At 49.2% G+C, this 24,198-nt stretch overlaps 1 protein-coding gene across 1 annotated transcript; it reads right to left on the reverse strand.

The window, feature by feature from the left end:
- Nucleotides 1-8,777: 8,777 nt before the first annotated feature.
- Nucleotides 8,778-24,198, reverse strand: ARMC6 (armadillo repeat containing 6). Its single transcript, XM_060233136.1, has 5 exons — nt 24,129-24,198; nt 22,157-22,302; nt 17,228-17,359; nt 11,757-11,894; nt 8,778-9,608 (listed from the first exon to the last, which is right to left on the reverse strand). Exons 1-5 carry the CDS (start codon nt 24,196-24,198, stop codon nt 9,396-9,398), a joined length of 699 nt encoding a protein of 232 aa, XP_060089119.1. The 3' UTR covers nt 8,778-9,395.

The raw sequence follows: 24,198 nt of genomic DNA on the forward strand, positions 1-24,198 counted from the left end.
TATTGTAAGCCAAATTGCTGTGGTCTAGAAAACGACTGGTGCTTGCACAGGGGACTACCTTTACCTTTTTACTCTTTTGATGGGGAAATAGCAAGCGGTAGACCAGAGGCAGAGTTTAGGAGGGATCTTTTACCAATTTATGGAGGTCCCGTTTCAGAATAAGAACTCCAAAAAGTAAAATAGTTTTAAAATATTTATTTAGAAAAATATGTAAAGATACAATCACACCTATGCAATCAAACACTCCCAAAAAGATGCTAGGAAAAACAGAGAGGATTGATAGGGATTTTTAGGGGTTGTAGAAGCGGGTAATACTCCCTGTCCAGATGTGCAAAGGCCCATAGATCCATGAAGCAGAAGATGTGAATGTGGAAAGTGGCTGAAACAGAGTTTGGGAATGAGGGTTAGGGTCTATGGTAGGGTAAGACAAGACACCTTGAACTGGCAGATCACATGGCCTTAGGCATGCAATTTCTTTTAATCTTCTTTCTTCTTTAATTGTAACGGCCAATGGCCATATACAATACAATAAACTACCACTACCACCAAACGGTAGCAGGAATTGAAGGGCTTGGAAGGCAAAGACAAAAGGGGTTGGGATCCCATGAAGGACCCCTGGCCGCCCGCTGGATTTGAACCTGGCTCCCCACGTTCAAGGCCTGCCGCAGGATTCGCCAGAGCCCTCAGGAGGATTTGCACCTGGCTCCCCACGTCCACCTCCTGTGGCTCTCGCTAACAGCCACGCTGAACCCCGAAGAACAAGAGGTCAAGAGCTGGTATTTGAAGCTTGTTTCATGAGGCATTTCCAAGTCATGGTGAGGGCAGGATTCTCTAGAGACTCATTTCCCTTCTCTTTGGAGTTCGTGTCTCGTCTCATTCATCTCCATCTTCTTGGTCAGTTTCAGAAACTTCCAGTTGGCCTCTTTCGGAGACCTTCTCTGTCTCTTGCAGTGTCGCAATGCACTCTGGGAAGCCCTGCATGCAAATGAGTGGCTGCTGCCAAGGCTGGCCCCTTGCGGGGGGGGAGGAGGAGGAGTGGAGGGCCAAGATCCCCCCCAGGGCCCCCCATCACCCTTTCTCCTCTAGGGGGAAGGAGGAAGGGGGAGTGATTGTGTTTGTGTGTGTGGTGTGTGTGTGTGTCATGATCTGAGGCCTAGTGCGGCCTAGAGGGCAGGGGGAAGCCTGCCTAAGAGTTGCTCAAGGGCCTCCATCTCCCAGAACCCTTCTGTCCCTCTCAGGGTTGCCAATCCCCAGGTGGGGGCAGGAGTTCCTCTGGTTTGGAGACCCTTCCCCCCTTCAGGGTCACCAGAAAGGGGGAGGGAGGGAAATGTCCGCTGAGCACTCCATTGTTCCCTATGGAGACAGATTCCCATAGAGTATAATGGAGAATTGATCTGCGGGTATCTGGGACTTCGGGAGGGGGGCTGTTTTTTGAGGTAGAGGCACCAAATGTTCAGCATCGCCTCTCCTCAGAACACCCTCGAAGTTTCAAGAAGATTGGACCGGGGGTCCCAATTGTATGAGCCCCCAAAGAAGGTGCCCCAATCCTTCATTATTTCCAACTGGAGGGAAGGCATTTAAAAGGCGTGGGGTCCCTTTACATGCGATGGCCAGAACTCCCTTTGGAGTAGAGCTGCCAAGTTCCCGGGCCGCTCCGGGGTTCTCCCGCCCTGGAGGTTCCCAACCTGCTGGCCCCCATTGGTCCGGCAGGGGATGCTCCCCGGACATCACCGCCGCAAATACGTCACTCGTTTCCATGTGATCACCGGCTTGAAGTATCACGTTTCACTGAATACAGCTTTTTCACAAGCTGAATAAATATTACTCCCAATTTCACTTAACTGTTTCTATTTATACTAGGAGCAAGGCAGTCCTCAGCCTCTTCTCTAACCAGGTACAAAAGTCTTTTGGATTTCATTGCGCGATTCTGTGTTTTTAAAGTTTTGAAATTGTATTGTTGATATACTGATGCTTGGACTGGGTTACATAAGAATATAAGAGAAGCCATGTGGGATCACGCCAATGGCCCATCCAGTCCAACACTCTGTGTCACACAGTGGCCAAAAATTTATATTTATTTATTTATTTATTTTATTTTATTTTATTTATTTAAGATTTATACCCCGCCCTTCCCACAAGTGGCTCAGGGCGGTGTATATATATATATACACACACACATACACACACACACAGTGGCTAATAGCCACTGATGAACCTCTGCTCCATATTTTTATCTAACCCCCTCTTGAAGCTGGCTATGCTTTTAGCCCCGACCACCTCCTGTGGAAGTGAATTCCACATGTTAATCACGCTTTGTGTGAAGAAGTACCTCCTTTTATCCGTTCTAACCCGACTGCTCAGCAATTTCATTGAATGCCCACGAGTTCTTATATTGTGAGAAAGGGAGAAAAGTACTTCTTTCTCTACCTTCTCCATCCCATGCATAATCTTGTAAACCTCTATCATGTCACCCCGCAGTCGACGTTTCTCCAAGCTAAAGAGCAAGAGCGTATTAACCTTTCTTCATAGGGAAAGTGTTCCAAACCTGTAATCATTCTAGTTGTCACCAATATGCTGATGACACCTAGCTCAATCTGTTGATGAATGGCAGACTGTCTTCTGCCCCTGAATATCTGTCTGAGGCATTAGAGGCAGTAGTTAGATGGTTGCAGCAGAGACGACTTAAGTTAAATCCAACTAAGGAGGAGGTCCTGTGTCTGAGTCGAGGGGGGGGGGGCTCTGTGCACCCGGCTCCTAACCTTGGATGGCATCGTGTTAGTGCCGACCCAAAAGGTGAAGAGTCTGGGAGTGATCCTGGATGCCTCACTCTCTATGGAGACCCAGGTCACGGCGGCTGCTGGGTCCGCCTTTTCCCATCTACAGCAGATCAGGCAGCTAGCACCACCTGCCTACGGTGACCCATGCAATGGTCACTTCCAGACTAGATTACAGGAACTCGCTCTGCGCTGGCTTGCCCTTGAAGCTGATCCGGAAGCTGCAGCGAGTGCAGAATGCAATTGCTCGCCTGCTGGCTGCATCACCTGTGCGGGTGAGCACGCGGCCGGTGCTCCGCGGCCTGCACTGGCTGCCTATAGAGTACCGGATTCGCTTCAAGGAGTTAGTTCTGACTTTTAAAGCCTTACGCGGCCTGGGACCAAAATACCTGCGGGACCGTCTCTTCCCCTATATGCCCCAGAAGTCACTTCGTTCAGCATCCCAAGATCTTCTGACCATCCCCGGTCCAAGAGACGGCCGTCTTGCCTCTACCAGGGCCAGGTCTTTCTCGGTCCTGGCCCCAACCTGGTGGAACCAACTCCCTACAGAGATCCGGGCCCTACCTGGCTTGTTAGCTTTTTGTAGGGCCTGCAAAATGGAGCTGTTCCTCAGTGTTTTCAGGTGAGGTGGAGGGCATCTATTCATTAGATTAGCTGGTCTCCCCTGCTGTACTATCCTACTGCGCTGTCTTGCTGCATTGTATTGTTATACCATCTTGGTCCTGCTGAACTATTCTGTACATTGTAATCGGGTTTTGTTTTTATTGTTACGCTGTTTATTGCTATGTTGATTTTATTGTGGTTTTAGTATTTACGTTGTGCTCCGCCCTGAACCCCTGTGGGGAATGGGCGCAATATAAATAAACAAATAATAATAATAATAATAATGATGATGATAATAATTACATTAAAAGGTTTTGAGTGTTTCGACTTTAAGGAAGTGTTAAGTGTATGTTTCAGTCGCAGCTGTTTTGTGTTCTGCTTTTTACTGTGCCTCTACTGTTCTCCTCATTCCTTGAATGGGTGAAGAAGAAGATATTGGATTTATATCCCGCCCTCCACTCCGAAGAGTCTCAGAGCGGCTCACAATCTCCTTTACCTTCTTCCCCCACAACAAACACCCTGTGAGGTGGGTGGGGCTGGAGAGGGCTCTCACAGCAGCTGCCCTCTCAAGGACAACCTCTGCCAGAGCTATAGCTGACCCGAGGCCATCCCAGCAGCTGCAAGTGGAGGAGCGGGGAATCAAACCCGGTTCTCCCAGATAAGAGTCCGCACACTTCACCACTACACCAAACTGGCTCTCCAGAAGCCAGGGAGGCTCCGTAAGGCCTGTAATGTTGCACCCAAGAATTTACCTGGCACCAAGGAAGCTTTACTGGGCAGCAGTTGAAAGATTGCAGTTGCGGATTTTGGGATTGGCTACGTACCCTTTAGGAGCCCCACGAACCCTGGACCATCCCAGTACAAATTCAGAGCACCAAATAACACCCTATAATATTATTATTTGCGGTGCCCCATAAGAACAAAAACCCGCCATCTGGATCCCAGCGAGTGAACTTGGAACTGTATTACATATTTTAAACTGTATGAATTGTTGAAACGTTTTGACGCGGGGTGTCAAACATGCGGCCCGTGGGCCAGGTCAGGCCCCAGGAGGGCTGCTATCAGGCTCACAAGCAAGTCTGCTTCTTTCTCCCTCTCTCTTGCTGCTTTCTTTAGCACAGCTCGCTTTGCCAGGCTTGCTCAATCATACAGGAGCTACAGAGCAAACCTCTGTATTCTCCTTTGGCTGAGGCTCCTCTCTCAGAGAGAAAGTGGGGAGAGCTGAAGAGGGAAGAGCTTGCTTTGGTATTGACCACAATATTGCAAGAGTGCTAATACTTTAAGCAGGTTTTATTTCAGGGTTTTTAAAAAGACATCTTTAATTGGTTTTTTCTGAGTCCTTTCTAAAGTCTGTACCTTTGCTACCTGGCACTATATTTTTGGCACGCATGGCCCAGCCCGACAAGGTTCCATTTATGTCAGTTCCGGCCCTGATAACAAATGAGTTCAACACCCCCGTTTAATGATTTCATTGTACTTTGATTTTAATTAGTTGTTATTTTAACTGTTCTTAGCTACCCCGAGCCCATCAGGGGAGGGCGGAATATAAATGCAATAAAATAAAATAAAATAAAATAAAATAAGAGGGGTAAGCTGCAGTACTGCAGTCCAAGCTCTGCTCCCGGCTTGAGTTCGATCCTGGTGAAAGTTGGGTTCAGGTAGCCGGCTCAAGGTTGACTCAGCCTTCCGTCCTTCCGAGGTGGGTCAAAGGAGTCCCCAGCTTGCTGGGGGGAAAGCGTAGATGACTGGGGAAGGCAATGGCAAACCACCCCATAAAAAGTCTGCTGTGAAAACGTTGTGAAAGAACCGTCACCCCAGAATCGGAAACGACTGGTGCTTGCACAGGGGGACCACCCTAACCCTTTTTACAGTGAGTGTGCCCTCCGTAGCCATAACCTCACTGTCCACATGAAGAAGATATTGGATTTATATCCCGCCCTCCACTCCAAAAAGTCTCAGAGCGGCTCACAATCTCCTTTCTCTTCCTCCCCCACAACAGACACCCTGTGAGGTGGGTGGGGCTGGAGAGGGCTCTCACAGCAGCTGCCCTTTCAAGGACAACCTCTGCCAGAGCTATGGCTGACCCAAGGCCATTCCAGCAGGTGCAAGTGGAGGAGTGGGGAATCAAACCTGGTTCTCCCAGATAAGAGTCCGCACGCTTAACCACTACACCAAACTCTCCTGTCCTGTGAAAGGCTGTCCTGTGCTATTTAGGCCCAAAATGTACCAGTATCTGCTGTGGTCCGCACTGAGGTTTCCTTGAACCCAGGCATGGAGCCAACAGGTGCTGACAACCAAAGAGGGACACTCCTGAAGCCAAGCATCAAGATCATGTCTCTTGGTATCTTTTCTGAGACATTAATTTGTTTATTTTTGCCTGCTCAGAGTGGTGAACATAAGAGAAGCCATGTTGGATATGGCCAGTGGCCCATCCAGTCCAACACTCTGTGTCACACAGTGGCCAAAAAAAATATAGGTGCCATCAGGAGGTCCACCAGCGGGGCCAGGACACTATAAGCCCTCCCACTGTGCCCCCCCAAGCGCCAAGAACACAGAGCATCTCTGACCCAGACGTAAGAACCTAAGAGAAGCCATGTTGGATCAGGCCAATGGCCCATCCAGTCCAACACTCTGTCACACAATGGCCAAAAAACCCAGGTGCCATCAGGAGGTCCATCAATGGAGCCAGGGCACTAGAAGCCCTCCCACTGTTGCCCCTACCAAGCACCAAGAATATAGAGCATGACTGTCCCAGACAGAGAGTTCCAACAATATGCTGTGGCTAATTGCCACTGATGGACCTCTGCTCCATATGTTTATCCAATCCCCTCTTGAAGCTGGCTATGCTTGTAGCCGCCACCACCTCCTGTGGCAGTGAATTCCACGTTTTAATCACCCTTTGGGTGAAGCAGGACTTCCTTTTATCCGTACTAACCCGACTGCTCCGCAATTTCACTGAGTGCCCACGAGTTCTGGTATTGTTAGAAAGGGAGAAAAGGACTTCTTTCTCTGCCTTTTCTATCCCATGCATAGTCTTGTAAACCTCCATCATGTCACCCCCGCAGTCGACGTTTCTCCAAGCTAAAGAGCCCCCCAAGCGTTTTAACCTTTCTTCATAGGGAAAGTCTTCCAACCCTTCAATCATTCAGTGGTGAGCAGCAAGGGTTGCAAATAGGCAAATTTATCACCGGCCAACTTGGGAAAGGGAAGACAACCGTCCCCACTGCACCACAGAACACCTCCTTGGGAGAGGAAGAAATTCCTGGTCTACTAAGGATGCGTGTTGCGCATCTCTATATTACGGCCGCAGGGTAGAAGAGATCTGCTGTTTTGGAGCATACAGACGTTAGCAATGGTTGCCCCTCCTCACTGTTCTTTTGGGGGTGATCTGCCGGAACAGCAGAAAGCGTCTCTCACCCAGGGCCCCAGATCAGCCACAGAGGGCAAGGAACGCTGCTCCCGCCAGCTGATAGCAGAAAAGAGGATTTGCACATCAAAACTGGGAAAACAGGGCTAAGTACTGTTAGCCTGGAACGCTACGACATAATTTAAGAGGGTGTGAGAAACTTTTATCTGCCCGGGTTGTGGCATCCAGTGTCAAGAGGGTACGAAAATGCTTGTTGGTCTCCGGTTTGGTGTAGCGGTTAAGAGAGTCGGTTTTATCACTTCCTGTCAGATACCTCTCAATCCCTCTCTGATCTTTTTGAATTTTTGGGACACTCTTAATATTCCTAAAGCACGTCAAGATCTGATTATTAGCCTGCTGGTGGCTGCCAAAGCTCACTTCTTTCTGGAAAGCGTCTACTGCCCCCTCACTGACCACCAATGTTCCCTCTAAGCTGCAGAGTCTTGTGAGCAAAAATGCTACTTTGTGAGCTACTGCCATTAAAGTTGTGAGCTACTGCATAAATTAGTGTGCTCCGGGGTCATCCTTCCTGAGCTAAGACAAAAATGTGTGAGCCGGAGGCTAAAAATCTGTGAGCTCGCTCACGCTAATTCAGCATAGAGGGAACTGCTGACCACCTGATTTGCCAAAGTGGGAGATCACTTCGTAATGGAAAAAATCCACTCCAATCTACAGAACTCTGATTTTTCTAATTTCTCTGCTAAATGGTTTCCTTTCGTTGGTAATATCACCTCTCAAGAAATCCCTCTTTACGATCCTTTCCGCTTGCCTTTGCTTCTCTTTTAACTCTTGGCTGTTTATCTTTTGTGCGCTGTCTATGTTTTCTGGCACAGGGGTGGAAACGCCTCTAGTTTTGATTTTGGTTTCTTGTTTATCCTTGGACTTTTCCTGCATTTTCCCCCAGGCTCCAGCTTTCCTTCTCTGAACAGTGAGCCTTTAAGACCGACTAAGTTTTATTCAGAATGTCAGCTTTCGTATGCTCTTAAGCAGACTTCATCAGACAAAATGGGAGTGGCAAGCAGCGATTCTTAATATAAGCGGGCAGTGAGCTGGTATGCAGAATCATGGGAATGTTCTTAGCAGATTAAAAGAATCACAATTAGGGATCTGTGTTTGTTAGTGTTCGAACAAAGCAGGGCTGAAACAACACTGGAGGGTGATAGGTGTGAATTGCCATAAATCTAGGTAACGTTCTGGCTTTGTTAGTTTAAAATAGAGGGCATGGTTTCTCAAGAGGTTATAACATTCGTTATAGTTTGCCATTAGAAAAAAAGGAAGACATTAAAATACAGTGGAGGATGGGTTAATATATGCAATAAGACAACCAGCCAATAATAAAACTTTGTTGGTCTTAAAGGTGCCCTTGTCTATTGCTTCAGACCAACACGGCTGCCCACTGGGATCTAAACACAGATCCCTACCTGTGATTCTTTTAATCTGCTAAAAACATTCCCATGATTCCACATATCAACTCACTGCCCACTTATATTAAGAACTGCTGCTCGCCATTCCCATTTTGTCCGCTTAAGAGCATACGAAAGCTGACATTCTGAATAAAACTTAGTTGATCTTGTCTACTGCTTTGTTCTATTGCTTCAGCTGGGTACTGGGGTTTTTCCTTCTTTGAGGTACTCTCCTATGCAGGTAGCTGTGCTTTGGTTTTCTTAGTCACGGTCCTCTTTTAACGTTTGGTTTTGAGCGGATTTCCTTCGGTTAGCACCGTTTCATGTATACCATCGTGAGTTTTTTCTTTATTTATCTAAAATTCCATACTTCTATTTTGAAGCCTGCCGTTTCATTTGTGCAGCGCTTACTATGCATTTACACGAAGGATAAGAAAGTGATGTCAGCAGCGCGGGAAAAGGAAGGGGAACTACATTTCCTTGCTTGGAAAGCGATCGGGCGCTCCTGAGGGACGTTGCGCCCACCCCTTGCCCTAGCCCACTTAAAGCGAGACCAAAGACGCCGGAGAGAAACGACAAAGCAGACTCACACACGTAGACACGCACACCTTTGTTCAACAACACTGCAATGACACAAGGAAAAAAGCTCGGCGCTCGGAGGTGAAAAGCAGGGAGGTACATTGGAAGGGCAAACAGAGTTACAGCAGGGCACAGCAGCGGTCGCCATAGTAACAGAGGCCTAGTTGAGGGACAAACCAGCTTTCTGCCATCCAGGCAGGGGCCAACATACAGCCATGGGCTAAATGGACGGACATCCCCCCCCCCCAACCCGGACCCACCCCGCCTTTCACTACTTTGTAGAATGAGTTGGCAGGCTCTGCCCCCTTAAGGCTGTGAGGGTCTGGTGCGATGGCCACAGCGCCATGCCAGTCTGTCTCGAGGGGCAGGCAGGTCTTCCAGAGCAGGAAGAGCCCGGCAAAGAACCCTGGAGGAAGGAGGAACCAAACACGAGAGAATACAGTTGCGGCACTGTTACGTTCCGGCCTAGGCAGGGAAAAAAAAAACCCATGGCACTGACGTGGGCCCGCCGGTTGGCACGAGCCGGGAGTTGGGCACACGAACACGCTCCTCCCCCTTAGGTACGTGGCCTAGCTTTACTTCAGCCCGCGAGAACCGCCCGGGTCTTGCCAGCTTAACCACACCGGCGCCTCAGTGCGCGAGGCCTCCCTTCTGGCCCGTCCAGAGCTCCCGCAGCTCCACTTTACAACCGAGGTCCCGCAAGGCCGCTTTGGCCACGTCGTCGCAGTCCCTGTGCGCCGTCCGGGCTTCCGTGATCAAGTTCTCGGCACCCATCTCCAGGATAGGCTGGGAAAAGTCCCTGGTGCGGGAGACGAGGTTGCGGATCAGCATGCAGGCCTGTTTCTGCCGGGAAGGAAAGAAACAACAGTCCGGTTGAGGGCGTCACTCAAATTTGACCCGATCCCCTTTTATTAACCATTTATTAAATCGACCTGCTTGCCCCTCCCATAACAATTCCTCCAAATGGTTTATAACAACACAGGAAAAGCATTTTTTTCCCTCTTCAAATGCCCATGTGCGGTAAGGGTTAGAGCAGGGGTCATAAGAACATAAGAGAAACCATGTTGGATCAGGCCAATGGCCCATCCAAACACTCTGTGCCACACAATGCCCCAAAAAACCAGGCACCATCAGGAGGTCCATCAGTGGGGCCAGGACACTAGAAGCCCTCCCACTGTTGCCCCTCCCAAGCACCAAGAATACAGAGCTTCACTGCCACAGACATAAGAACATAAGAGAAGCCATGTTGGGTCAGGCCAGTGGCCCATCCAGTCCAACACTCTGTGTCACACAGTGGTCAAAAAACCCAGGCACTATCAGGAGGTCCATCAGTGGTGCCAGGACATTAGAAGCACTCACACTGTGCCTCCCCAAGCACCAAGAATACAGAGCATCACTGCCCCAGATAGAGTTCTAACAATACGCTGTGGCTAAGAGCCACTGATGAACCTCTGCTCTAGATGTTTATCCAATCCCCTCTTGAAGCTGGCTATGCCTGTAGCTGCCACCACCTCCCGTGGCAGTGAATTCCATACTGAAACATGCAGCCCACTGGGGTTGAACCAGCCCATCCAGGACTCTTATCTGGCCCACAAGCAACTGGTTTGATTTATTGCCAGCTGACAGAGGCTGTGCATTATGTCCCTGTATACCAAGAGTGGCCAAACTGTGGCTCAGGAGCCACATGTGGCTCTTTCAGACGTATTGTGTGGCTCTTGGAGCCCCCACTGCCCTGCCCCATCGGCCGGCATTTCTCTCTTTAAATCACTTCTCCAAGCCAGCTGGTAGCTTGGATAATTCACCTGAAGTTAAAGCTGCTTCCTTCCCATCTCTCCCTCCCCTTCCTCCCCATCTATTCGCCTGCCTGTTTTGTAGCTTTCAAACACCTAACATTTACTCTATGTGGGCTCTTAAGCAAGTTTGGCCACCCCTGCTGTATACTGTCCCAGTGCTAATCAGCGGTGGGATGATGGGCATTAGGGAGATATTTTAAGGAAATGCCCTCTGCTCACAACCTGAGTTTGATCCCAGCGGAAGCTGGTTCAGGTCGCCGGCTCGAGGTTGACTCAGCCTTCCATCCTTCCGAGGTCGGTCAAATGAGTCCCCAGCTTGCTGGGGGGAAAGTGTAGATGGCCGGGGAAGGCAATGGCAAACCACCCCGTAAAAAGTCTGCTGTGAAAACGTTGTGAAACGTCACCCCAGAGTCAGAAACGACTGGTGCTTGCACAGGGGACTACCTTTATCTTCTTATAAGAGTGTTAATGTTTAAAGCGTATTTGTATTTTGAGGGAAAAACACCAATTGTTAATTGGGTTCGCCTGGGTCTTTTATTTATTTGTTTATTTCAGGGGTGGTCAACGATAGCTCTCCAGATGTTTTTGCCTACAACCCATCAGCCCCAGCCAAAGTGGCTAACAACATAACATACAGAATAAACAATAAGAAATATTAAAACAATAAAACAATCAGATAAACTGCAATGGTGTTACTTCAGGCATATAACATTTTCCTTTCTCGGTGCGCACAGATCTTAAGCAGTGAGTACAAAAGCGCAATAGATCCAGATGTGGTGGCAGCCCTCTCCCGTTAGATGTCATGCCAGGGGTGGCCAACACTAGCTCTCCAGATGTTTCCCCCCTACAACTCCCATCGGCCCCAGCCATTGGCCATCCTGGCTGGGGCTGACGGGAGTCGTAGGCAAGAAAACATCCGGAGAGCTACCGTTGGCCACCCCTGGTTTATTTTATTGGATTTATATCCCACCCTCCCAGCCAAAGCAGGCTCAGGGCGGCTTTTCTATCCTGGGAAAAGCTGAAGGCAGCAGGAAAATAGGATGAGCCAACCCGAGATGGACTGAAGCTATAAAGGAAGGGCAACGAGGTCAAAAGACGGAACTTTCCCCCTTGCCTCTGCGTGATGCAGGAAGGACGGAAGCCCGGCGGCTGAAGAGGATGCCTCCCCCCACCCCGATCAAATCCTGCCCGCCAGTACCTGTACAGTGACTTCTCTGGGATGCATCTTCATGGCCTGCAACGCCGCCAAGGCTCCCCCGCCTTCCATGATGACGCGGCAGTTCTCTGGCTTGCGCAAGGCCAACATGCACAGGGCCGCGCAGCTCTGCTCACACGCCTAGAGGCAGGAGGGAACAGGAGGGAAAGCGCTTAGCCAGGTCCAGAATTCGCAGTTGCGTCTCTTAGCGCACGCTAGGATAGTAGTGCATGCAAATGTCTTGACAAGTGTTTTTATATAACATAGGAGTCCAGTTGCACCTTTAAGACCAACTTAGTTTTATTCAGAACGTTGGCTTTCGTGAGCTCTCTAAGCACACTTCATGAGACGAGGAATCCGGAATAGTGAGCAAAGCCACACATAGCTGGTGGTCAGTGGCTCAGAATGCAAACTGGTACAGATTTAAGACCCAATGGCAGTAGAGTAAAATATCTGGTAGGGAGTGGTTTAGAATGCAAACTGGTACAAATTTAAGAGTCAATGACAGAATAGTAAAATTATCCGGTATGGAGTGGTTTAGAATGCAAACTGGTACAAATTTAAGATTCAATGACAGAATAGTAAAATTATCTGGTAGGGAGTGGTTTAGAATGCAAACTGGTACAAATTTAAGATTCAATGACAGAATAGTAAAATTATCTGGTAGGGAGTGGTTTAGAATGCAAACTGGTACAAATTTAAGATTCAATGACAGAATAGTAAAATTATCTGGTAGGGAGTGGTTTAGAATGCAAACTGGTACAAATTTAAGATTCAATGACAGAATAGTAAAATTATCTGGTAGGGAGTGGTTTAGAATGCAAACTGGTACAAATTTAAGATTCAATGACAGAATAGTAAAATTATCTGGAAGGGAGTGGTTTAGAATGCAAACTGGTACAAATTTAAGATTCAATGACAGAATAGTAAAATTATCTGGTAGGGAGTGGTTTAGAATGCAAACTGGTACAAATTTAAGATTCAATGACAGAATAGTAAAATTATCTGGTAGGGAGTGGTTTAGAATGCAAAATGGTACAAATTTAAGATTCAATGACAGAATAGTAAAATTATCTGGTAGGGAGTGGTTTAGAATGCAAAATGGTACAAATTTAAGATCCAATGGCAGTATAGTAAAATTAACAAATTGAGCAAACCAGTGATCTGAGTAGCATGAGCATGCAAAAGCAATACAACAGTAAGGTGTCAAAATGTGAGAATGTCTGTTAATGACTATATTGTATTAAGCCTGGGTCAAAAGGAAGGTATTTATATCTCAAAAGATTTTACTGTTGTCTATTTTACCAGTCATACTAATGTGCTTGTGTCGACCCTCGGTTTGTGAGCCGCCCTGAGCCTGCCTTCGGCGGGGAGGGCAAGATATAAATTAATAAAATAAAATAAATATTTTAAACCAGGGGTGTCAAACATGCATCCCAGGGGCTGAATCAGACCCTCAAAGGGCTCCTATCAGGCCCCCAAGCTTCCTTCTCCCTCTCCCTTGCTTCCTTCTGCATCACAGCTTGCTTTGCCAGGCTTGCTCAATTGAGTTACAAAGCAAAGACTCTATATTCTCCATTGGCTGAGGCTCCTCCCCCTCCTGGTCCCCGGGGGAAGGAAGGAAAGAGCCAGAGCTTCCTTTGCCCAGTTCCCTGGATCCCGTGGGAGAGATACAAAGAAAGCATCTTTAAGACCGACAAGTGCTAACGTTTGAAACATTTTAAAATACATATATTTTGTCTGTGCCGTTGATGAAGTTCATGCACATGGCTCTGCCCAACACGGCTCAGCCCAACGAGGTCTCATGTATGGCATAACGTAACAGATGAGTTCAACACCCCTGGTTTAACCATCACTTAATAAAGTCTCCTTGAGTTTGGGGTCAATTCTTTGTTGTCCTTTCCGGGTTTGCCACCCTGGGTTCCACACTGCAGGCGAAAGAGGAGGAGAAGGTTTCATTTTATACCTTGCCCTTTGCTACCTGAAAGAGTGTCGGAGCGGCTTACAACTACCTTCCCCTTCTCTCCCCATAGTATACATCCTGAGAGAGCTTGGAGAACAGTGACTTGACTGTACTGACTGCACATGGAGGAGGAGTGAGGAAAGGAATGTGGCTATTAGCCATAGGGTATTGTTGGAACTCTCTGTCTGGGGCAGTGATGCTCTATTCTTTGTGCTGGGGTGGGGGGAGCAACAGTGGGAGGGCTTCTAGTGTCCTGGCCCCACTGATGGAACTCCTGATGGCACCTGGGGTTTTCTGGCCACTGCGTGACAGAGAGTGTTGGACTGGATGGGCCACTGGCCTGATCCAACATAGCTTCTCTTCTCTTCTTATGTGACACAGAGTGTTGGACTGGATGGGCCACTGGCCTGATCCAGCATGGCTTCTCTTATGTTCTTATGTGACACAGAGTGTTGGACTGGATGGGCCATTGGCCTGATCCAGCATGGCTTCTCTTATGTTCTTATGTGACATAGAGTGTTGGACTGGATGGGCCATTGGCCTGATCCAACATAGCTTCTCTTCTGTTCTTATGTGACACAGAGTGTGGGACTGGATGGGCCATTGGCCTGATCCAGCATGGCTTCTCTTATGTTCTTATGTGACACAGAGTGTTGGACTGGATGGGCCATTGGCCTGATCCAACATGGCTTCTCTTCTGTTCTTATGTGACGCAGAGTGTTGGACTGGATGGGCCACTGGCCTGATCCAACAGGGCTTCTCTTATGTGACACAGAGTGTTGGACTGGATGGGCCATTGGCCTGATCCAATATAGCTTCTCTTCTGTTCTTATGTGACACAGAGTGTTGGACTGGATGGACCATTGGCCTGATCCAACATGGCTTCTCTTCTGTTCTTATGTGACACAGTGTTGGACTGGATGGGCCATTGGCCTGATCCAGCATGGCTTCTCTTATGTTCTTATGTGACACAGAGTGTTGGACTGGATGGCCATTGGCCTGATCCCACATGGCTGCTCTTATGTTCTTATGTGACACAGAGTGTTGGACTGGATGGGCCACTGGCCTGATCCAACATGGCTGCTCTTATGTTCTTATGTGACACAGAGTGTTGGACTGGATGGGCCATTGGCCTGATCCAACATGGCTGCTCTTATGTTCTTATGTGACACAGAGTGTTGGACTGGATGGGCCATTGGTCTGATCCAACATGGCTGCTCTTGTTCTCATGAATCAAACCTCATTCTCCGGATTAGAGTCTGCTGGTCTTAACCACGACACAAACCAGCTTTCTTCCCAAGTCTCCGTTGCTTCTGTCTCACCCATCAGCACCCAACGCTCACTCCCTCGTCCTTTGGCTGGCAGCTCCTACCCCTACTGGCCATCCCTGCTGGCTCAAGCAGATGGGTGCATGAGGGTCGGCAACAGGCCACAGCCACGACTGCCTACACTGCAACTACCTACCAGAGGAGGGGGACGAGAAAGAGGGAGATATGGTACATGCCTAGACAGGACAGAGGGATGGAAGTCCCAATCACTCTTCTGCTTCCTTTTCCCTGTATTACGTTAGCCCCGCCCAGGAGTTCAATTCTACCAGGAGCTCCTTTGCATATTAGACCACACACCCCTGATGTAGCCAATCCTCCAAGAGCTTACAAAAAAGAGCTGCTAAGCTCTTGGAGGATTGACTACATCAGGGGGTGTGGCCTAATATGCAAAGGAGCTCTTAGAATTCCGCCCCTGGCCCCGCCCCCTTTAAAGCCATCTAAACCAAGGGTGTCGAACTAATTTGTTATGAGGGCCGAGTCTGACATAAATGAGACTTTGTCAGACCGGGCCATGTGTGTACCTATTTAAGATTAGGTAGCAAAGACATAAACTTTATAAAGGACACAAACAAACACAATTAAAGGTGTTTAATTTTTTTAAAAAAACATACTTAAAACATTTGCATTCCTTGGTCTTAGAGGTGTTTTCTTTGTATTTCTCCCATGGGATCCAGGGAACTGGGCAAAGGAAGCTCTGGCTCTTTCCTTCCTTCCTTCCCTCCTTCTTTCCTTCCTTTCCCAGGGAATCAGGAAGGGGAGGAGCCTCAGCCAATAGAAAGAGAGGCTTGGCTCAGTAGCTCTGCTGTGCGATTGAGAGAGCCTGGCAAAGCAAGCTCTGCCTCTCCCCCCTTTCCTCCTCAAGGAAGGAGACTCAGCCAATGGAGAAAACAGAGGTTTTGTTCTGCACTTCCTGTGCAAGTGTTGCAAAGCAAGTTGAGATTTAGAAGGAAGCAAGAGAGAGGGAGAAGGAAGCAGACCTCTCTGGGATGCAATGCATTTTAAGTTAAAGTTGCTTTCTTTCCACCTCTCTCTCCTCCTTCCCCGTCTATTTGTCTTCCTTTCTTCCTCCCTCCCTCCCTCCCTGTGGCTCTTAAACTCATGTCTTGCAGCTCTCAAACACCTGATGTCTTGCAGCTCTCAAACATCAAACATTGCTGTCAGAGGCTAGAGGGCCATCTGACAGCAATGAAGATCCTGTGAATTGAGGGGGAGGTGTTTGTGAGTTTCCTGCATTGTGCAGGGGGTTGGACTGGATGACCCTGGAGGCCCCTTCCAACTCTAGGATTCTATGACGTTTATGCTCTTTTGTTAAGCAAGTTTGGCCGCTCTTGATATATACAGTCCCAAGATCCTTGGATAAAGGAGGTGATAACAACAGGAGAGACAGGCAAGGCCAGAAGTAGCAACAGGAATTGTACAAAAAAGTCAAACAAAGCAGTTAAGAGGGGGGGGGGGCCCTGACTTTAACCAGTACTTAAATGTCCACATACTGGCTCAAGATGAGCAAACTGCTGGGAGGGAGTTCCGTGACCGTCTTCTTACAGCAGGTTCCATAAGACCAGGGGTGTCAAACATGAAGTTCGGGGTCCGAATCAGGCCCCCAGAGGGCTCCTATTAGGCCCCCAAGCAACTGGCTGTCATCTGCTTCCTTCCTTTGCCAAGCACAGGAGCTACAGAGCAAAACCTCTATTTTCTCCATTGGCCGAAGCTCCTTCCTTGGGGAGGAAAGGGAGGAGGGATAGCTTGCTTTGCCAGGCTCTCTCAATCGCATAGCAGAGCTACTGAGCCAAGCCTCTCTCCCTTCGATTGACTGAGGCTTCCCACCCCCCGTCACTGTCCCTGGAGAAGGATCCAGTTCCCTGGATCCCAGGGGAGAGATACAAAGAAAGCACCTTTAAGACCAATGAGTGCTAAAGTTTTACGCATGTTTTAAGTTTTTTAAAAAGTTATATTTGTGTTTGTCTGCTACCTAATCTTAAAAAGGTATACACATGGCCCGGCCTGACATGGCCCGGCCCCACAAAGTCTTAAAGTTGGTCTTAAAGGTGCAATGGACTCCCATTTTGATCTACTACTTCAGACCAACACAGCTGACGACTTGGATCGATGTCAGATCCGGCCCTCATAACAAATGAGTTCGACACCCCATGCGTAAGACGATTCTGCCGTCAGACCCCTCTCACCTGAGGGCTGGCCAGGTGGCGACTCATGGCCAACACAATGAGATCGGTCCCTCCGGCGTTCACGATGGCGTCCTTCACGTCATCGTTGCCTGCAATGGCCCGGATAGCACTCAGCACTTGCTTCACCAGCTCCTGAAAGCCGCAAGGGAAGGAGAAAGAAACCTCAGCTAGACAAGGGACAGGCAACCCTCCTCCCATATACACCCTTCACTCGGCCTCCCAGGATCTTGATAGTCCCCGGCCCAAGAGATTCCAGTCTTGCCTCTACCAGGGCCAGGACTTTCTCGGTCCTGGTCCCGACCTGGTGGAACCAGCACCCTATGGAGATCCGGGCCGCACTCGGCTTGTTGGCCTTTTGTAGCGCCTGCAAAGCGGAGCTGTTCCGCCAGGTTTTGGATGAGGCAGTGGGCATCTATTTATTCAATTGGGTGGCCTCCCCCCTACTGCTCTACTGCACTACTGTATTGTGGTGCTATAAGAGCCCTGTGGCACAGAGTGTTAAAGCTGCAGTACTGCAGTCCAAGCTCTGCTCACGGCCTGAGTTTGATCCCAGCGGAAGCTGGATTCAGGTAGCCGGCTCCAGGTTGACTCAGCCTTCCATCCACCTGAGGTCGGTCAAATGAGTCCCCAGCTTGCTGGGGCGGGGGGGAAGCGTAGATGACTGGGGAAGGCAATGGCAAACCACCCCGTCAAAAGTCTGCTGTGAAAACGTTGTGAAAGCAACGTCACCCCAGAGTCGGAAACGACTGGAGCTTGCACAGGGATGGTGGTACTATTTTTGTGCTATACCACCTTGCAATTGGTTTTATGATTTTATGGCCTGGATGATTTCAAAGGGATGTATTTCTATTTGATGTACTCCACTCTGAGCCTCCAAACGGGGGAATGGACGGAATATAAATAAACAAATAACAACAACAACAATCAGGGTTTTCCCCCTTCCTTCCTTCTTCTTCTTTTTTTTTGAGCAGGAACGCACAGGAACGCAGTTCCGGCTGGCTTGGTGTCAGGGGGTGTGGCCTAATATGCAAATACATTCCTATGAACATATGAAGCTGCCTTATACTGAATCAGACCCTCGGTCCATCAACGTCAGTATTGTCTTCTCAGACTGGCAGCAGCTCTCCAGGGTCTCAAGCTGAGGTTTTTCACACCTATTTGCCTGGACCCTTTTTTGGAGATGCCGGGGATTGAACCTGGGACCTTCTGCTTCCCAAGAAGATGCTCTACCACTGAGCCACCGTCCCTCCATCTCCATCTCCTACTGCCTGGACCCTTTTGAGCTGGAGATGCTGGGGATTGAACCTGGGACCTTCTGCTTCCCAAGAAGATGCTCTACCACTGAGCCAGCGTCCCTCCATCTCCTTCACCTACTGCCTGGGCCCTTTTTAGTTGGAGATGCCAGGGATTGAACCTGGGACCTTCTGCTTCCCAAGAAGATGCTCTACCACTGAGCCACCGTCCCTCCATCTCCTTCACCTACTGCCTGGGCCCTTTTGAGTTGGAGATGCCGGGGATTGAACCTGGGACCTTCTGCTTCCCAAGAAGATGCTCTACCACTGAGCCAGCGTCCCTCCATCTCCTTCACCTACTGCCTGGGCCCTTTTTAGTTGGAGATGCCAGGGATTGAACCTGGGACCTTCTGCTTCCCAAGCAGATGCTCTACCACTGAGCCACCGTCCCTCCATCTCCTTCACCTACTGCCTGGGCCCTTTTGAGTTGGAGATGCCGGGGATTGAACCTGGGACCTTCTGCTTCCCAAGAAGATGCTCTACCACTGAGCCACCGTCCCTCCATCTCCTTCACCTACTGCCTGGGCCCTTTTTAGTTGGAGATGCCAGGGATTGAACCTGAGGCCTCCTGCTTCCCAAGCAGATGCTCTACCACTGAGCCACCGTCCCTCCATCTCCTTCACCTACTGCCTGGGCCCTTTTGAGTTGGAGATGCCGGGGATTGAACCTGGGACCTTCTGCTTCCCAAGAAGATGCTCTACCACTGAGCCACCGTCCCTCCATCTCCTTCACCTACTGCCTGGGCCCTTTTTAGTTGGAGATGCCAGGGATTGAACCTGGGACCTTCTGCTTCCCAAGCAGATGCTCTACCACTGAGCCACCGTCCCTCCATCTCCTTCACCTACTGCCTGGGCCCTTTTGAGTTGGAGATGCCAGGGATTGAACCTGGGACCTTCTGCTTCCCAAGCAGATGCTCTACCACTGAGCCACCATCCCTCCCCCAAATTCCTGCTGTGCTTTTTCTACAAAAAGCCCCATGTGAAACATTGGTGATGTCAGAGGGCGTGGCCTAATATGCAAACGAGTTCCTGCTGGGCTTTTTCTACCAAACCCCCCTGATAATAATAATAATAATAGAGGTGGAATAGCAGAGGGTTTGAGATTCTGGAAGAACACCGTGACCAAGGAAGACACTTCTTCCCTCCTATGCACTGGACTCTTAACGGAATTCCTGCCAGCCGAACTCAGTCAATGGGAGCACAGGGGACACAGTTAAAGAAGACTCACCCAACCGAGCAGCCTGGCAGCAGGTGAAATGAACGGCCATCGAAACGTCAAGAAATTAGACAGGATAGCTTGAAAAGGGGATTAGGCAAATTCAAAAACGGAAAAAGGCATATCAGTGGGCAAAAGGGGCCTCCGTATTCAGGGTTAGTCTGACCAGCAGGGCTCTTTTGATGGCCCTACATCCCTTTGAAATCGTCCAGGCCATTTGATACAGATGGAACCAGGAAATCCCCAGTGCGGTCTAGCCACAAAAAGCAGCCATGGCTTGATAAGAATCAATGCCATGGAGTAGGGGGGGGGTGGAGGTGGTTTACCTCCTTCCCCCGTGCCAATTCTTCAACCAAAGAAGACGACGACATTGGATTTATATTCCGCCATCCACTCAGAGTCTCAGAGCGGTTCACAATCTCCTTTCCCTTCCTCCCCCACCACAGACACCCTGTAAGGTAGGTGGGGCTGAGAGAGCTCTCCCAGAAGCTGCCCTTTCAAGGACAGAGGCTCAGAGTGGCCTACAATCTCCTTTCCCTTCCTCCCCCACCACAGACACCCTGTGAGGTAGGTGGGGCTGAGAGAGCTCTTCCAGAAGCTGCCCTTTCAAGGACAGAGGCTCAGAGCGGCCTACAATCTCCTTTCCCTTCCTCCCCCACAACAAACACCCTGTGAGGTGGGTGGGGCTGAGAGAGCTCTCCCAGAAGCTGCCCTTTCAAGGACAGAGTCTCAGAGCAGCCTACAATCTCCTTTCCCTTCCTCCCCCACCACAGACACCCTGTAAGGTAGGTGGGGCTGAGAGAGCTCTCCCAGAAGCTGCCCTTTCAAGGACAGAGGCTCAGAGCGGCCTACAATCTCCTTTCCCTTCCTCCCCCACCACAGACACCCTGTGAGGTAGGTGGGGCTGAGAGAGCTCTCCCAGAAGCTGCCCTTTCAAGGACAGAGGCTCAGAGCGGCCTACAATCTCCTTTCCCTTCCTCCCCCACCACAGACACCCTGTAAGGTAGGTGGGGCTGAGAGAGCTCTCCCAGAAGCTGCCCTTTCAAGGACAGAGACTCAGAGTGACCTACAATCTCCTTTCCCTTCCTCCCCCACCACAGACACCCTGTGAGGTGGGTGGGGCTGAGAGAGCTCTCCCAGAAGCTGCTCTTCAAGGACAACCTCTGCCAGAGTTCTGGCTGACCCAAGGCCATTCCAGCAGCTGCAAGTGGAGGAGTGGGGAATCAAACCCGGTTCTCCCAGATAAGAGCCCGCACACCTAACCACTATACCAAACTGGCTCTCTGCAGACAATGCAAAGAACACTGTAGGGCAGGGGTGGCCAACGGGAGCTCTCCAGATGTTTTTTGCCTACAGCTCCCATCAGCCCCATGTTTACAACTCCCATCAGCCAGCATGGCCAATGGCTGGGGCTGATGGGAGTTGTAGGCAAAAACATCTGGAGAGCTCCCGTTGGCCACCCCTGCTGTAGAGAGATTAGCAGACCCCTAACAACATCTGGGCACAAAGCTCTCTGAGGATGTCGCTTGCCATACGGGGCACAATGGTGCACAAGCTGGTTCCAGAAGTCACAGACTCACAGGGTTGGAAGGGACCTTCAGGGTCATCTAGTCCAACCCCCTGCACAATGCAAGAAACTCACAAACACCTCCCCCCAAATTCACAGGACCTTTATTGCTGTCGGATGGCCATCTAGCCTCTGTTGAAAAACCTCCAAGGAAGGAGAGCCCACCACCTCCCGAGGAGGCCTGTTCCACTGAGGAATTGCTCTAACGGTCAGGAAGGTCTTCCTAAAGTTGAGCTGGAAACTCTTCTGATTTAATTTCAACCCAGTGGTTCTGGTCCTGCCTTCTGGGGCCACAGAAAGCAATTCCACACCATCCTCTAGATGACAGCCCTTCAAGCACTTGAAGGTGGTGATCCGATCACCTCTCAGCCGCCTCCTCTCTAGGCTAAACATGCCCAGCTCCTTCAATCTTTCCTCATAGGACTTGGTCCTCCAGACCCCTCACCATCTTCATCACCCTCCTGTGGACCCGTTCCAACTTAGAATCCTAGAGTTGGAAGGGACCTCCAAGGTCATCTAGTCCAAACCCCTGCACAATGCAGGAAACTCACAAACACCTCCCCCCAAATTCACAGGACCTTTATTGCTGTCAGGTGGCCATCTAGCCTCTGTTTAAAAACCTCCAACTAGACTTCTGTTGATGCAGCCCAAAACTGCATTTGCCTTTTTAGCCACCGCACCACACCATTGGCTCACGTTCGGCATGTGTTCTGCTAAGACCACGCAGCCCTCAAGGAAGGCTTGAGAGAAAGACCCTTTACTTATTTATATATGTTAGGCAATTTATATTACGCTCTTTCCCTTGGCCTATTCCCACCCCCACCCTGAGTCTTCTCTTGCGGCAGACAGAGGTACCTGATGGTCGATGCAATCAGCCAGCAATGCCACCATGAAATTTAAGCCCCCAAGGTCAACTATCTCCTGGCAAAACTCATTCCGGACAGACAGGCGGGCGAGGGTGGCGCAGATTTCCGTCAAGACGCTGCAATCTTCGGTGAAGGCTGCAGGAGGAAACGGAAGGGTAAGACACTTTATAAATCACAGCAGGGCTAAACTAAAGAACGGGGGGTCAAATGTGCGGCCCAGGGGCCAAATCAGGCTCCCGGAGGGCTCCTATCAGGCCCCTGAGCAACTGGCTTGTCTGCTTCCTTCTCCTTCTTTCTTGCTTCCTTCTGCATCACAGCTTGCTTCGCCAGGCTTGCTCAATCACATGGGAGCTACAGAGCAAAACCTCTATTTTCTCCATTGGCTGAGGCGCCTCCCTTGGGAAGGAAGATGGGGGAGGCAGAGCAAGCTTTGCCAGGCTCTCTCAATTGCACAGCGGAGCTACTGAGCCAAGCCTCTCTTTTGTCTATTGACTGAGGTTTTCCTTGAGAGTCGAGGCAATGTGGGACCCGGACGAGTCACCCACCATTCCCAGATGCTGATGTTTGGACGCCCACATAAAATCCATGCCCATGTCGGGATTTTCTGTATGCCTGACTCTGGCCCCTGTGGGGCTGAGAGAGCTCTCCCAGAAGCTGCCCTTTCAAGGACAACTCCCACAAGAGCTATAGCTGACCCAAGGCCATTCCAGCAGCTGCAAGTGGAGGAGTGGGGAATCAAACCTGGTTCCCCCAGATAAGAGTCCACACACTTAACCACTACACCAAACTGGCTCTTTGGGAAATTGAACTTGAGGGACTGGAGAAGAGGAGGCGGGGGAGGCAGGATTGCTTTGCTAGGCTCTCTCAATTGCACAGCAGAGCGACTGAGCCAAGCATCTCTTCTTTCTATTGGCTGAGGCTCCCCCCCATTCTCCTGGGGAAGGAAGGAAAGAGCCAGAGCTTCCTTTGCCCGGTTCCCTGGACCCCATGGGAGAAATACAAAGAAAGCACCTTTAAGAACAAGTGCTAATGTTTTAAGCATGCTTTAAGTGTTTTGGGTTTTTTTTTAAAAAAAATCTTTAATTCTGTTTTATCCTTTATAAAGTTTATATTTCTGCCTCCTAATCTCAAATAGGTACACGCATGGCCCGGCCCAATGAGGCTTCATTTATGTCTGATCTGGACCTCATAACAAATGCGTTCGACACCCCTGCTCATGACGGACAGTGGATTAAGACAGGTTATTTTTGAAAAGGAAAGCTTCTTAAACTTAATAATAACGCGGAATGTTGGAAAGGGTGCGGTAAGGAGGGCAACTTTCTTCATTGTTGGTGGCTATGCCCTGAAATTCAAAAGTATTGGGCTCGGTTGATAGCGAAAATATCTGAAATAGTTGGCTGTATGGTACCTTTAACACCAGAATCAGTAGTTTTAAATCTCTGGCCAGATAGTTTTTCCACTCCTCAACGCAAAGAGCTTATTGCTTACTTGATACTGGCAGGTAAAATTTTAGTAGCTCAGAAGTGGAAAAAAACTAATCTTCCTACTATGGATGAATGGTTTGCGAAAGTCAGGGAGCTTATTGTGCAAGATAAATTGTCCACACAGCTTTTAATCATGGAAACACCGAACTATAAGAATAACTTTATTGAAAAATGGTTTCCATATCTTGAATATGTGAACTCAATTGCCTCTGTAGAAGAAATATTGCCTCCTGAATTGTTGAACTTTATTGTTCTGTAATTGATTGATCTATGCTTCTTTTTTGTAAAACCAAACTTTGATATAACTTTTGTATAAGCGTTATTTAAGTTCTTGTTTGTAACATTTTTTCTCCACTGGAGTTCCTTCAGCAAAGAGTAGACTTCTAATCGGGAGACTCCTGCGAGCAATGGACTGAGGTCATGTTTCCTTCGCCTCTCTCCTCTGGTCTCCGAGGTTGCCGGGGAAGGGAATCGCACGTGTCAATAGCACAGAGACTACAGAGCCCACGTAAAGCGCAAAGCTCTTCAAATCTTTCCAAGTCCTCAT

This window comes from Heteronotia binoei, chromosome 2 (genome assembly GCF_032191835.1).
Source record: "Heteronotia binoei isolate CCM8104 ecotype False Entrance Well chromosome 2, APGP_CSIRO_Hbin_v1, whole genome shotgun sequence".
Lineage (NCBI taxonomy): Eukaryota > Metazoa > Chordata > Lepidosauria > Squamata > Gekkonidae > Heteronotia > Heteronotia binoei.

What these genes read in the sequence shown, in the direction of transcription:
- ARMC6 (XM_060233136.1), bottom strand. Translation starts at nt 24,198, where the DNA reads ATGAGGACTTGGAAAGATTTGAAGAGCTTTGCGCTTTACGTGGGCTCT. An exon ending in CTGATTGCATCGACCATCAG is followed by an intron (nt 17,360 to 22,156) that starts GTACCTCTGTCT and finishes TGCGGCTTTCAG; the next exon opens with GAGCTGGTGAAGCAAGTGCT. An exon ending in CCAGAGAAGTCACTGTACAG is followed by an intron (nt 9,609 to 11,756) that starts GTACTGGCGGGC and finishes CCTTCCCGGCAG; the next exon opens with AAACAGGCCTGCATGCTGAT.